Raw genomic sequence first — 15,845 nt, 5'->3', positions numbered from 1 at the left:
TAAACTATAATACTGTAGGGCATCTGAATAACTGCATCCACACAAGGGTTTGTACTAGTTTATCTCAATACTTAAACCTAAAAATAATCACATGGTAAAAAAAACTTTGTGTAGATCAGGCCTAAGTTGTGTTACCTTTTAATGAGACCCTATAAGGATCCCAAGGTATTTCTTTGTGGATGAAAATCAATTTCTAAAGCATAGATTTCCTTAATGTCTGCATATTGTTTGTTTACAGCCTGTTTTGCTTCCTCCTTACTAAGAGCTGACAAAATGGGAAAACACACTAAGGGCCCAGATTTATAGTCTGTAATCATTCTGCCCTCAAGGTGATCATCTATTATTTTAAAGCTTCAAGACTGCACCTATGGATTAAGAGACTACTGTTAATCAATGACTGAATAAGTATAATTGCTCAAAATGTACAATTCTCAGTCTCCTAACCTGTGGGTATATTTCAGTTCCAGATGTCATTGATGGCAAGACGTTCACTGCAACCGTGGTGGGCTTAAACCCTTGGGTTGAATATGAATTCCGAGCAGTTGCAGCCAACCTCATTGGGATTGGGGAACCAAGCAGACCATCTGAGAAACGAAGAACTGAAGAGGCCCGTAAGTAGTAGAAGGGAAGCCCTATAAAGTCTTGTTAAAAGAGTACTTGACCATAAGCAATAGGTTACCTGGAACAAGGTTCATTATCTAGTTTCTCCTCTGCCTCATGGTATAATATTCACAAAGAACTCACATAAATAGAGTAGAATAGAATTAATACAAAAGTTAGGCTCAAGATGGGCTTTACTCCATGCTTTCTAGAAGTAAGTGACTAGGAATACTTCCTCCATTTCCCTCATGTCTGTGTTGCCCAGCTGAGAAGAGGCATTAAAGGTTAATTCAGCTTCCTCTGAAGATATGATGGATCACTGATGTGAACCAGTCTAGCAATTCCTGTGTTAGCCCATATTTGTGTGGAGGAAACACTCTAGACAGTAGAGTGCAAGATGCTGACTTTTTTCTACAGGTCAGAGGTGAGTTTCTGATCTACTTCTTTCAGGGTATATCTATACCTAACAATCCTTTAGGCAGAGTATAGAGTACATACATTCCATACCCTCCCAGCAAGGGAAGTATATAGCAGTATATCCTGAGGCCCTGATTTGGTGAGTAAAGGCACAACTGAACTTTTAAGGTATGTACCCTGCATAACAGGCTACATCTACATTGCATCCCTCTGCGCAAAAGCCTATGCAAATGAAGTATGGATTAGCATATTGCTATGCTTCATTTGCATAATTAATTAGGGGCATTTTTGTGCAAGAGGCTTTTGCGCAAAAAGGAGCCATCTACACAGCTCCTTTTTGTGCAAAAACCCCCTCTTGTGCAAAAAGGAACTGTGTAGATGGCTCCTTTTTGTGCAAAAGCCTCTTGCACAAAAACGGTCCCTAATTAATTATGACAATGAAGCATGACAATATGCTAATCCACACTTCATTTGCATAGGCTTTTGAGCAAGTGGGATGCAATGTAGACATAGCCATAGTGTACACAGCCAAGCAGTGCCTCCCCCAACAGGGTAACATCACAGAGAAGGGCTGTAGCCCATGGGTCAGATGCAGTTCACCAGGATTAGCCTTTGGCAGAGTGCCAGTATTTCATTTACCTGTGCATCTGCAGGTACGGATGTTTGCCGCTCGCATTGGCTGCAGATCACCATTGTTGGCCAATAGGAGCTATGGGAAGCAGTGTCCCGGTTTATGCCACTTCCTGCAGCTCCCATCGGCCAGAAATGGAAACCTATGGCCAACAGGAGCTACCAGAGGCCATAACTGCAGACATGCAAGTAAATAAAGTGTCAATGGCCTGCCAAGGGCTAGCCCTGGCAAACCATATTCAGCTTGTTGCCCACCCCTGCTCTAGCAAGGAAAGGCTTGGATAGTGAGGAAGGCAGCAAAGAAAGGCTCTGACAGCTCACCACTGGCTGGAGCCTTTCCCCACTGCAGTGAAAGACTCCAGCTTTATGAAAAGGCTCCCCCAACTAGGGCTTTTCCCTGTAGTGACACATCAGTGTGGTGGCAGCTTGCTTTTCACTGCAATATGTAGCTGCCCATACTCCGCACATTGCTTCTAGCAGTGTGCTGTGTTGGTGTTGCACAAGAGGCAGACTACAGAAAGTGCAGCACAGAAGCAGAGAAGAGTCTAAGGTAGCTTTTAAGTCATCCTGATGCCTTCTTGGTCCTGGGCCGTGCCATGTTCAAACAGCTCAGGGGACTCTGGCGGCATGGTGGTGAGGGATGACCAGGAAATATAAGTTCCTTTGGCAAAAAATATTATTGCAGTTTGTTTTCATTCTCATATAGAAAAAAAGTGAGACCTTTAGAATTTTTTTTCCACAAAAAACCCACAAGAGACAAAGCCATCCGTGCATGTCAGAAGAGCCAGCAGGCTGGTGGCTAGAGCACTCACCTCCGACATGACAGAACAAAGACGTGAACCTGAGTCTCCTGAATGCAAGGAGGCAAACTTCACCACTAGGCTTTTGGCTTCTCTGGGGTGCATTGGTCTTGAAATTCTTCTTGAAACCAATATGCTTCCATGAAACATTTGGGTGAGACAAAATAATATTTCCAGCAGAAATGCTTTTTGTAAAAAAAAAAAAAAACCCTTTCAACCAGTCTTAGTTACTGCAACTTCTGTAAAATCTTTAAGCAGGATATGAGGTATCGCTTCAGGCAATTATCACCAGAATTATTCATTATGGCTATGTCTACACTACGGGTTTTGCCAGAAGAGGCTCACCCAAACCACCAAGGACAGGAGCTAGGACGGCTTAGGCCCTCCCTAGTCGTGGGGACAGAAGAGCTGCAGCCTTGGCCTGGCCCTTCTCGGTGGCTGAGGGGATAGCTGGGCCTGGTGCAACTTCGGCTTAGGCCTAGCCTGGCTTCACCCAGCTCCTCCCGGTGGCCGGCAGGAGGCTGCAGAGCTGGGGCTGGTTGGGAGAGGACCAAAGAGCTAGGGCCTGCCGGGGGGCAGGGGACCAAAAAGCCAGGCCGGCCTCGGAGCCAGGCCCTCCCCAGTGGCCAGGGGTCAGGGGGAAGAGCCAGGGCCGGAGCATAGCGAGCAGGGGGCACAGTCCCCTAGTGGAATATAAATATTTAAAACTAGCAGTTAGCACCTAGATACATGGATTATAAGTATGTTCTTTGTCCGTCTCATTTACAAAATATGAAAGGTATCTGTTTCCTGTGCTCAATTTGATAGTCAAGCTCATGGTCCCACTGCTAATTGTGCCTCTTTCTCTGAAAAATCAATCAAACTTCTAGCTTCAAAATTAATTGCTTGTGCTTTCACTGCTACCCACTGTAATATTTCTTTTACACAGTTCCTGAAGTCACCCCAGCTAACGTCAGTGGAGGCGGAGGGAGCAAGTCAGAGCTGGTCATTACCTGGGAGGTAAATTAAGTATAAACCAATGAGAGAAAGAATGCACACGATAAGAGAGATGCATCACATGTGCGATGTTGATGCTGACTGATTTTACCCCAGTGTATTCATTCTCCAACGGGGTTATGGCTGACTTACCCCTATGACTGTGGCACAATAAAGGTCCTTTATTGAAAAGGTTCCTGTCTTGGATTCAATTAAATGAAACCCGATCTGCTTTTCTATGCCCATGGAGACTCTCCAAGCAATGGCACTAATGCATATTTGATGTGCAAGGGGGTGGAGCTGACTATACATGGGCGGTGCAGGAAGCATACACTGTGTAGTAGTGAGCTCAGCTCCACAATAAACCCTGCGCAACAGCACGGATAATGCAGAACACAGATGGGATAGGGCAGGGGGTGGATCCTTTTGTCCCCCACCTCAGGACCAAATTCAGAAAGGTGCTGATTTGCATGAGTTGTGGCTGATTTGCGCCAGGCTATTTTCACTGAATAACAGTAAATGATCTCGAGGTGGCTCTAATAAAGGTACGTCATACAGAACTTGCACTAGTAGTTGATTTCAGTCTATCACAAAGGCTAGAGACGAAAACCCAGATAAAAAATCTTGAAGGAAATTGTGGGTGAAACATTGGTGGTTTTGTCTGCTCTTATTTTCATATTGTGGTACAATGGAGTGAGTTAAACTAGTCATCAACATCTCTAGATATGATACTGCCCATGCTCAATATTTCTTTTTCAGCACCTGGCAGCTATGAGTCACCAGGGGTATTTTTTAAGATTATTAAAAATCTGCAAATATGGTTTTGTCCTCAACATGTGGCTCAGTGTATTGAACTTTATCCTCCCTTGAACTAATTTGTTTCACTGAATCTCAATATATTTTTTAAGTCTTAGAGATGTTAAAAACATCAACCATGACTTTGAATCATATTTTGTAAGTACCTCAGGGTATGTCTACACTAGCTCGGTAGTTTGAGGTAGGTAGGCAAATGAGGGCAACCGGAGTTGCAAATGAATCCCGGGATTTAAATATCCCGGGCTTCATTTGCATCTTTCCGGGTGCCACCATTTTTAAATCCCCCTTAGTCCGAACTCCGTGCCGCGTGTAGCCGCGGCACGGAGTAGGTAGTTCGAATTAGGATCTCTAATTCGAACTACCATTACTCCTCATTCTAATTCGAACTACCTACTCCGTGTCACATGTAGCTATGGACACAGAGTTCGGACTAAGGGGGATTTAAAAATGGCGGCGCCCGGGAATATGCAAATAAAACCCGGGATATTTAAATCCTGGGCTTCATTTGCAATTCTGGTTGCCCTCATTTGCCTACCTAGCTCGAACTACCGAGCTAGTGTAGACATACCCTTAGTTTTAAATGCCTCTAATCAACACACAGGCTATGTCTGGACTGCAGGCTTCTTTTGGAAGAATCTTTTTTGGAAGAGTGTGTCCACACTGCAAAAGTGCACTGAAAAAGAAATTTGCTTTTTTGAAAAATAGCGTCTACACTGAATGGATGCTATCTCACATTTAAGCTGTGATGACTATGTATGGAGTGGCCACCAGGGCACCTGTGCTTTTTCTTCTTTTCTCTTCTTTCAAAAGATCTCTCTTCCCCATTGACACACACCTTTCTCCGAAAGAGCTCTTTCGCAAAAAGACTTCTTCCTCGTAAAAAGAGGATTTCCAGCGCCGGAAAAAACCCTCTATTCTTTCTATTTACTTTCAGAAGAATGCAATTACAGTGTGGACGTAACTCACATTTTGTCAGAAAAATGGCCATTTTTCCGACAAAACTCTGTAGTGTAGACATACCCACAGTCATTTTGTTTTCTTTTTTAATCCATGTAATGCTAATTACGGAACACTCACTCAAAGTTATTCCCCCCTTCCCGTCTCCCCCGTCCCCCTGGTATTTAGAACACACTTAAGACCTGTTGGCTTTAGTGAGACTAAAAGCACATAACTGAGTACAGTCCTATCCTCTGTTGGGTTGCTTTTATTGACTTGAGGCTTTTATTTCTTTTGTTTCTTTTCTAACTTTAAAAATATGAGTGTAGGCAATTGCAGCTGTTCAAGAGTGACCTGAAAGAGACATGTTTCTTCAGGACGTGGTACTTGATTTGCCTGCCTTTCTCCATCCCTTTTAGGACATGTCACTCTCTGCTACCTTACAGCTTTTAGTATACATCACATTATGCTCTTTGTCTGAAAACAAGTTTTGACCAGAAATTTGGAAACTGCACACAGTGTAGCCAGAAGAGCACACAGGCTAATGCTTTACATAGTTATAAAGTCAGAAATTTCAATAATACATACATATGTTTTATGTCAGTTTATATAAACAATGGAGCCATATGTTAATTTAGATATGCAGATGGGAAATTAACTGGAGAAAAACAGGAGCAGCCCTGCAGATTTAATTTACCTGGAATAGGCTAAAGAAATAGGGGCTATTACCTTGCTGTAGACAGCCCTAAGATGGGTAAGCAGTTATGTGTGGAGGTAGAATGTAGCTCAGCATGTTTTATATGGGAATTTCTATAGGGCTTTGAGGAGCTGCCTTGCAGATTTTTGGCAATTAAGTGCTTTGGCCTAATTATTAGCTGCTCATATTGTAGAGCTCCAGTTGTTTTCTGTTTTGAGTATGCCATTCCGGGTGGGATTTTGTAAATGGAGCAAACCAACAATGGAAGAATGTGATATGGAGAAATAAATCCATGCAATACCTGACACCACTGATTATACTGTGTATGATCTGCCTTCTTTATAGACAGTGCCTGAAGAGTTACAGAACGGAGGTGGCTTTGGTTACGTGGTGGCATTCCGGCCCTTTGGCACAATAAGCTGGATGCAGACAGTAGTAGCCTCTTCTGATGCCTCCAGATATGTGTTTCGAAATGAGAGCTTGCCGCCATTCACTCCCTACGAAGTTAAAGTGGGAGTGTACAACAATAAAGGGGAAGGTTCTTTTAGCCCGGTGACAGTTGTCTATTCTGCAGAAGAAGGTACAGTATGTTGCACGCTGCACTTCCTTCTCTTGCATTGTCTGATGCATGAGGTGTGCTGCTAACTGTCTTTGGAAGGATTTAATATCCACATTGACACCTCCGTGGATATCTAATCCTTGCTCTGATTGATGGTGAGTCACAACCAATTCTTTTGATGGTCATTAAAGTAACATTGATCACAGTGAAATCTTTTGCTATTAATGGGAACGTAACCAAGCTCTCTTCCAATGAGAGGAGTTTGTAGTTAAACATAAAAATTAAACATAAAACATACATTGAGACCTTTTTTTTTCTCCTCCCATCTGTACATACAGAACCCACCAGAGCACCGACCAATGTCTTTGCCAAAAGCCTTTCTGCTTCAGACATTGAAGTTTATTGGGCCTCTCCACATGAGACTCAGAGTAAAGGAAGAATACAGGGTTATGAGGTATGTGATATCAGACTGGAACAGACTTAATACAGTTCAATGAGAAGATCATAGCAATATATAATTGAAGGTTGCTCAAACACTGCTTCTTACATGTGCATCTTCTGGCTGGTGATGAACTAAAGCAGCCCTTGCTCACCTCTTTTTCCCTGCACACTGGAATGTCTTTTTTGAAAGTACAGCCAGAGGTGAAAGTAAGTGGGTGCACCCTGGGGCACAACTCTGGCAAAAGCTGACTGATCTGCGGCAAAAGCCAGCAGGGAGCTATTTAAAGAGCTGGTAGAGTCCTGCATTGCAGTAGGACAGTACCTATAAGAAATTTTAAGTTACTTTCACCACTGAGTACAATAAATATATATATATAATCCATGGTGAAAATGGGTATCAGGCTATTGCAGTGAGGGGTATCTAGCATCCCTAAGGATTTGTGAAGGCCAGAGTAGTCCGCAGTGAGTGAGTAAGTGCCATTGTGTGGACAACTGAGGTCTGTAAATTGTTTCATTTTCTCTACTTCAGAGTCCACTGCTGGTAAGAAGCACTGGCCTGTGCATTTATGAATAGAAATCAGCATTTCCAGGTGTGGTCTTCTGTAAGACTGAGACAATGGCATCATTTACAGAGTGGAGCAGGGAACATTGTCTTCATAGGAGTCTCACTTCCAGGATGGTGAATGGCCCATTTGACGGTAGTTAAGGGCAAGTTAACCATAGAGATAAATTTTACATGATCAGTCTCGGGATTTCACTGGCTGCAGTTCCATCACTATGAAGAATTAAGGCATGGATAGGCTCAATTACACTGAGTTCAGGAGGTAAATGTACATATTCTTGTGGTTTTTTTCAGGTTAGATGTTGGAGACATGAAGATAAGGAAGAAAATGCTAGAAAAATCAGGACTATTGGTAATCGAACATCTACAAAAGTCACTAATTTGAAAGGCAATGCACTATATCATTTAGCTGTCAAGGCATACAACACTGCAGGGTTGGGACCCTCCAGTGCCACCGTCAATGTCACGACCAAAAAGCCACGTGAGTATCCATTATGCTCATGGTCTGACATCAGGATGCCAACATGCACTTTCCTTGCTGGCAATTTCAAAGTCTCTCTTAGTTTGAAGGTGCTATGAGATTCTTCTTCTAGCTCTATTCCTCCTGCAAGAGCTTCTTAGGGTTGTTGTCAGTGTTCCCTCTAAGCTGCAGGGCAACACAGCTTCACAGGTGATTAATCAGCCCACCCTGTCAGTTAGCTCCATGCATGGAGCCCCAAACCTCTGACTGGGTGGAGCTGATTAATCACCTGTGTAGCTGTGTTGTCACCCAGATTAGAGGGAACACTGGTTGTTGTGGTTTGTTTTGTCGGGGTTTTTTTTTAAACAACTCTTCGGAAATCATTGCTGTACAGGAAACAGCATCATTCAAGGTGCCTATCTCTTCTGGTCATAGTCACATCAAGGAACTGAATCCCTTTACATTGCCACTTAACAATATAATACTTTGTATATTTTAATATAGCACCAAGTCAGCCCCCTGGAAACATCATATGGAATTCATCCGACTCCAAGATTATACTGAACTGGGATCAAGTAAAAGCACTGGATAATGAATCGGAAGTGAAAGGATACAAAGTGGGTAACTTCTTAGCCCGGGCACTTCAGTGTTGTTATTTATCTGTCTTTTCTGCCTCTTGACACTGCTCATCAGATCAACTCATCAGATTCAAATCCTCTGGGATTTTCACATCCAGTTTTGGGTTAAAATGACTTTATCCATGAATCCAGAGCTGAGTTTAGAATAAAATCAGAATTCAAGAGGAGGGTGAAAATACATCCAGTATTGGCTAGAACAGTCCCATTTTTAAGCCCTGTCCCAATCCTCAGTTGACAAAAGAAGTTGCCAACTAGGAGACCTTCAGCTTCCTCTCAGGATGACCTTTCCCTGCACCTGCCCCCATGTCTTACTTCTTCCCAGTCTATATAGTCACTGGCTCGTCAGGCTGCAGGAGACAATCCTCAGGCCTTTTCATCAGCCCTACTCTGTTCTCTTTAGTTGGATCTGACAGGCCAGGGGCTAATTATGTGCTCTTGCACCAGAACTCTGTTACCCTGGGCAAAACTCCATAATCCCTCAAAAATTCATTCCAAAACCCAGGCAAATCTCAACCATTTGGGCCAAGTTTTAATCCACATTGTTGGGTTTAAAATTCAAACCAAAAGTCAGCCTGAAATGGTAGAAGAGAAGTCCTCACATCTAACAGGGTGGCTTTTTTTGTCGTTCTCTTTTTCTGTTGTGTTACAATTGCATAGTCACATCATTGCACTTACATGCAGAGAGCAAAACTGCTGCTTCCTTTTTTTTCTGGAAATATGCCTATTTTGTGACAGGATTGAATACATAAGTTGAATTTCCAGATCTTAGGAGGACAGAAGTTAAATCAAAGAATCAATTTATTCTGTAGAGTTGCTTCTGACGCTGTATCAAATACCGCCAGTCCAGTTTTCTGAAGCACTATACTAAGAGATTTGACATCTCTAAATAAGCGAAAGGATTTATTTTAGTTTGATCCTTAGTAAGGACTAAAATAATGCTGAATTTGATGTCTCTGGTGCCCAGAATTGAGAAAGGAGGCTTAGGAGTCTTTCTAATTTAAGGAAAATCATATTCAGCTCCTTGCATTTATCAGGTATAAATTAAGGTGTCCTAATACTAGATTGAAGGAGGAGGGAGGTATCACAGTGATTTTGAATAATGTTCATATGTACCTGGTTAGCACTGGGAATGGAAGGGTGATTTATTCCTGGCTCATCTGATTACAAGTCAAAGCAGAATCACCTTTGTTTTTTATCTTCCTGTAGAAGTGCTCTCCCCTGCTCCTCCTAACAAAGCAGTGAATAAAGAGCACAGCAGCACCTGTTCAGTACTGTTTCTGAGGGCTGACCCACAAATTAGATTGCACTTTTGAAACACCAGCATGGCTAGAGCTAGCTGTGCTATAGAGCTTCTGAAATTGCTCCAGCTGATGGGAAAATGAAGTTTAATCAAGCTGAGAGGCAGAGGTGCTCTGCCAATTACAAGGGCCTCCGCTGAGTGTCATGTGGCTTTATGACAGGGCCACATATCAGAATGCCAACAAGAGCCGCGTTCAGCATGCTCCTGCTGTAGTTATCCCTCAATGCCCAGTGGTTTCACATCAGCACAAAGTGAAGAATTCACAAGTGTGGTTTCCTAAGGCTCCCGTCAGGTTCAGACCAACACATCTATGAAATCTGCCATAACAACAGAGACAATTCTGTGTGGCTCAAGGAAGGAAAAGATCAATAGTAAATATGCAGACCATTATGGAGATGATCCTTTCAGCTATTTCTTTTTTCTCTCTCTCCCCCTTTCCCTCCATTTTCCACTGCCCCTCTCCAATGTCTTGTAGGTTTTATACAGATGGAACAGACAGAGTAGCACATCTGTAATTGAAACAAATAAAACATCTGTGGAGCTTTCTTTGCCTTTTAATGAAGATTACATCATAGAAATAAAGCCATTTAGTGACGGAGGCGATGGTAGCAGCAGTGAGCAAATACGAATTCCAAAGATATCAAGTAAGATTGTTGTCATTGTGAGGGTTTATGCTTGTGTTTCCAGACCACAACGCGTGAATTCTTCATGCATTTTCAGATGGCATCCCATTTTTTGCACACTGAAATTGAGCTCCTGGCAGAGTCATCTTTATCTGTACACAGAATACCCACCCACTTCTTCCTATCCTTGTTCTGTGGCTCTACTTCCTCCAGAGAGGATATAGGGTGTGTCTAGACTACAGAGTTTTGTCGACAAAACTGGACTTTTGTCGACAAAACTATACCTGCGTCTACACTACCGCTGAGTTCTGTTGACATAACGTCGACAGAACTCAGCAGTTTTGTCGACGCTGGTAAACCTCATTTTACGAGGCATAACACCTTCTGTCAACAGAGTTCTGTCGACAGGAGGTGTTATTGCATGTAGGGTTGTGTCTAGACTACAGGGTTTTGTCGACAAAGCAAGCTGCTTTGTCGACAGAACTGAATGTAGTCTAGACGCTCTTTGTCGACAGAAGCTTTGTCGACAGTATCTGTCGACAAAACTTCTGACAAAACCATGTAGTCTAGACGTACCCATAGTTAACTTAAAAGTGAAAAAAGCCTGCCAGACCTATCAGCAGAATATTAAACCCATGAAAGAGCCATTCAAGTGGTAATCATTTGATAGCCACTTGCCAACCCCAGGTATATGCAGTCCATTTCTGAATGTACTGTGTTAGTCAACAGGACCTTAGATTAACGTTTGCTTTAAAAATATTTCATTGGTATGTTCATGAATATTATAAAACCACATCTCTGAGAAACTATCCTCCTCCCCTGGGCTGCCTTTGACCCAGAGACTCCTGTTTAATAGTACTATGTAGGACCCTATAAATCTTAAGGATGTCCCTGGCTGTGTGTGCCATTTCGCATATGCAGAATACTTTGTTGCAGCTACAAAAAGTGGCTGCAAACTGGAGCATTCAATCATAGAATCATAGGACTGGAAGGAACTTTCAGAGACCATTATAAAGGTAGGTTACAAATTTGCGCATGTATGTAGATAGTTATGCTGGGAAACAACAAACCACAGATGAGATTGAGCTCCCAAAGCTTTGTGTTAACCCATCCTCAAGAATAAACTACATTCAACAGCAGAGTAAAAAGAGTTCTATTTTACTGAGCATTTCTAGACCAACACTCTCATGGGGTTTTTTCATTTGTCATTACAGGTTTTGATATCAGTATATTGTATCTGTGGTTTTGGTGCAATCTGACCACAAAGTGTACAGTGTGATGTGCAAAAACCATATTAATTTATACTGTTACCGTATACCAATACTTCAGTGTATGGTGGGTGCATATTTACTTATTTAGGGAAATGATGCTTTATCTCCATAGAGAGGAGCTGCTATTACATTGCATTGGTCTTATAAGATGTATCCCACCTTCCCAAGGGATTTCCACAAGCAATGTTAAAGCTGACAAACAGATTTAATCAGGTGGATGCGGGGGAGATTGTGGCCAAGGGCCAATCCTGCCATCCTTACTCTATCAAAACTCCACTGCAATAAGGATGGCAGGGTTTGACACACGCAATGGGAAAGTCAGAAGAGCCCCAATCCACTTGAGCTGGTAAAATACTCCAAGCAGGATTCGAACTGATGGAGCAAGACACTGAGCTGCAAGTTTAGGGACGTGTTGCTAGGCTGATTGTTTTTGCAGTTTCTGCAAGGCTGACCTTGGCATAAATTTGTCAGAGGGAAAAGCAAAGCAGAGGGTGTTTATGCATGTTCCGAAGGGAATTTTTAGGGCCATGTCACTTTCATTTGAGTATGTTCGGATTTAACTCCAGATTGATGGTTTTACTGGGAATCTTTTAATATTTCTCAGCACTCTGGATGCTATACTCATACACAGCCATTCTAAGGGACTGTTTTGCCCTTATGTACAGAATAATTCCACTGAAGTCAGTAGTGTTGCAAAAAAGGCAAACAGCATTCTGGGATGTATTAACAGGAATGTTGTAAGCAAGATATAAGTAATTTTTCCACTCTACTCTTCACTGATTAGGCTGCAACTGGAGTATTGTGTTCAGTTCTAGGTGCTACATTTTAAGAAAGATGTGAACAAGTTGGAGAAGGTCCAGAGAAGAGCAAAAAATGATTAAAGGTCTAAAAAACATGACCTATGAAGGAAGATTGAAAGAGTTGGGTTTGCTTAGTCTGGTAAAGAGAAGATTGAGAGGGGACATGATAACATTTTTCAAATACCTAAAAAGTTGTTAGAAGGAGGATAGAGAAAAATGATTTTCTTTAATCTTTGATGATAGGACAAGAAGCAATGGGCTTAAATTGTAGCATGGAAGATTTAAGCTGGACATTAGGAAAAATTTCCTGTCAGGGTGGTTAAGCACTGGACTAAATTGCCTAGTGGGGGTTGTGGAATCTCCATTCCTGGAGATTTTTAAGAACAGGTTAGACAAACACCTGTCAGGCTTGATCTAGATGGTGCGACTGGACTTGACCGCTTAAGGTTCCTTCTAGTTCTTTTCTATGATCCTATGATTCCATGAAAAAAGTAGGTCCCACTAAACAAACTGAATCTAGAAATGGAGAAGCAGATGGTTATGTACAAGAAATACTTGCAGTACTTGCAGTATTTCATGAAGGCTGCTATAAAATTCATAGGCCAATTTGCAGTTTGGATAAACTTTGCAGGATCATCTGAACTCTTGGGTCCAAAGACAAACTAACTTTGAACTGACCTTAGGAGATTACATCCTCCTCATTTGTGATTTGTTACCCATTTAGCTGAAAAAATGCATTTTGGACTCATTGTGGCAGGTTTAATGGCTACAGACTGAATCCTGTTCTCATTATTTCTTTTTCTCTCTCTCTTCTTTTCTCAGATGCATATGCGAGAGGATCTGGTACCTCTACTTCAAATGCGTGTACGTTGTCAGCCATCAGCACAATAATGATATCCCTCACAGCTAGATCCAGTTTATGACAAAAATTGCATAAAGGACTTCCTGTTTATAATATAAGCAACATTTAGCTAGTTGTTTTGAAGACACCCAGTACTAAGTAATATTGTTGTTCAAGTACATCTTACTACTGGAAAAAATGTTTTATGCTTCTTTAGGAATGGCATTATACAGTACTTCCTCAAAGCAAATATAGCTTTGTTTGAAGTTTCCTTGGAAACTCTGCAATGCACTGAAAACATCTGTAATACGATGTTACCAAAGCAGTTTACATATGTCCTTATATGCATATTTTTTATTATATATTTAGTGTTTTATAGAATTTTTTAAAGTTAACATATGATGTAGATATTAATTTTTCCTCTGCTATAAAATGCTACAGACAACACTATCATAAAAAAATATGGTTTGGAATTTTTTCCTTTAGGATTAAGGGTTCAAAGTTGTTGTCAGTAAATTGGTTACAAATTTAATGTACAGTTTTGCAAAGGAATACATTGGGAAAACTGTTTAGGATTTGATTCGTAACTCAAGGCAGCTGTATTTAAATATAAGTTATATGGTTCCTATGTTAAATCAAGTGCTTAAGATATTTTTCATTTTGGATCAGCTGAGCAAGCAAGATAAAATTGAGATAACTTTCAAGAACAGCTACAAACTTCAAAAATGAACATACAAATTTATGTTCTAAGCCAATAATTTAATTGCAGATTAAACTTTCATTTTACTGTATTTAAGTGGTTTTGTTTTTATCACAATTAACATTAAATTGGACATTATAGTTGACATTACTTAGTCATAATCTCTTCCTATAATAACATAACCAAAAGTTACTGGAGCAAAAGAAAGACCAGATTCTGATCTTAGTTACCTTGGTATAAATCCAAAGTAATGCTAGTTTAAATAAATTATTTTTGGGGGGATTTACACCAAGGAAATTATAATCATAATATGCATGTCTTTAAGATTTAAAACTAAATCTGGCTTCCACTGTCTGAATATGTATTTCTTTTCAGAGTACATTTTACATGTAATTCATAAATCTTCATAATTTAATTACAAAATAATGTTTGCTTATATTAATGAGTCTTTTAAGTGTAGGTCATAAACTTAATCTGCAAATGCATCACATTTCTAGTGAATAACTCTCTAAAGTACATTTTTTTCATGTGTATGGTCCCTCAATAGTTCTGTGTTAAGAAGTCTTTGTTTCTTTAGAGACTCTTCATACAAATGTTAGAATCATATTGGAAAATGACAATACCAACATCAAAATAACTCTTCTTGAGTAAAGGACTGTTTGTTACTATGGGATAATTTTGTAAGTGCGCTCAGATGGACTGATGCTAGTAAAAAGGCAATGGAATTTTCTATAAAAATTTTCAAGTTTAAATGCGCTGCGGTGGTTTATTTTTTTTCCTGATAGCTTGAATATGCCTGTAACTTGTCTTTTTTGCTTACAAAATAATACAAGTTAACTTTTAAACTTCTAAATATATTTATTCAGTAACTCATAATTGGGATTCCACTTGTGTAAAAGGCAGGGGTGTTAACCAGAGAAATATTGTCAGTATTTCAAGCTGTGTTCCTTTCTTAGTTTGATATGGTTACTTCTATGTAAACACAAAAACAAAAAAAAAACACACAAAAACAAGAAAATAAAGAAAAAAGCCTATGTAGTTTTCTCCCCCCGTGTAAATGATATTTATCAGTGATCTAGCAGATGTAATCTTTTTTTAAAGGTATTGGTAATAAATATTCTGTCATTTGTAAAGATACTTGTCTTTCAGGATCATTTTTCCTAAATACCCGACTGTAATTTGAGACAAACTTCAGCATTACTGTACTGGTTATCTTGGATTGCTAGTTATTAGAAAGTGGAATGGGCCTTTGCAGTCCATCCCAGAATTATGGAGGACAGAGAAATCCAAGCACATGAAGTTTCTTATTTTGCTTCCTCCACTATAAAAAAGACTATCTAATGAATTTTGAATGATTCCAAAATCTTATATAGCTCTTTGACCTTTCAAAGTGTATGGGAACTAATATCAGAGGCCATGTCTACACTATGCAGAAGAATGATGCTGCTGCGATTGATCATCCAGGATTCGATTTAGCAGGTCTAGTGAAGACCCGCAAATTCAAACTCACCTCTAGTCAGCACCAGTAATCCTATTTCCATTGATCTCCTGCTGTGTGGATGGCAATTTAAGATATATGGACTCCAGCTATGTAATCAACATAGCAGGAGTTGCGTATCTTAAGTCGCGTATCTTCCGCTCCAGTGTAGATCAGACCAGATCAACACTGACAGAGAATCTCAGCATCTCATTTAGATATGGAAAAAAGAAACTGATGAAATGTTTATTTTCACAGATCCACTGAAAACTTATAATAGTTAAGGAGGAAGAACATAAGCT

The 15,845-nt window shown here is 40.5% G+C and overlaps 1 protein-coding gene across 11 annotated transcripts in view; it reads left to right on the top strand.

Moving 5' to 3' along the window:
- The window catches only part of LOC102454172 (contactin-4), a 749,532-nt gene extending 734,329 nt beyond the window's left edge, over positions 1–15,203 (top strand). For 10 of the 11 annotated variants that reach the window (XM_075938684.2, XM_075938682.2, XM_075938681.2 and 7 more), the window contains 8 exons: positions 462–611; positions 3,376–3,446; positions 6,217–6,451; positions 6,769–6,884; positions 7,728–7,914; positions 8,398–8,510; positions 10,307–10,475; positions 13,348–15,203. In XM_075938684.2, the coding sequence (XP_075794799.2) occupies positions 462–611; positions 3,376–3,446; positions 6,217–6,451; positions 6,769–6,884; positions 7,728–7,914; positions 8,398–8,510; positions 10,307–10,475; positions 13,348–13,448 (1,142 nt within the window). In that variant the 3' untranslated portion in view covers positions 13,449–15,203. The remainder of the gene's footprint in view (positions 1–461; positions 612–3,375; positions 3,447–6,216; positions 6,452–6,768; positions 6,885–7,727; positions 7,915–8,397; positions 8,511–10,306; positions 10,476–13,347) is intronic. The other variant, XM_075938683.2, reaches the window with a different exon arrangement.
- Positions 15,204–15,845: the final 642 nt, after the last annotated feature.

Source organism: Pelodiscus sinensis, chromosome 11, assembly GCF_052426305.1.
Source record: "Pelodiscus sinensis isolate ZL-2025 chromosome 11, ASM5242630v1, whole genome shotgun sequence".
Taxonomy (NCBI): domain Eukaryota; kingdom Metazoa; phylum Chordata; order Testudines; family Trionychidae; genus Pelodiscus; species Pelodiscus sinensis.
This window is presented reverse-complemented; position numbering and strand designations above follow the sequence as displayed.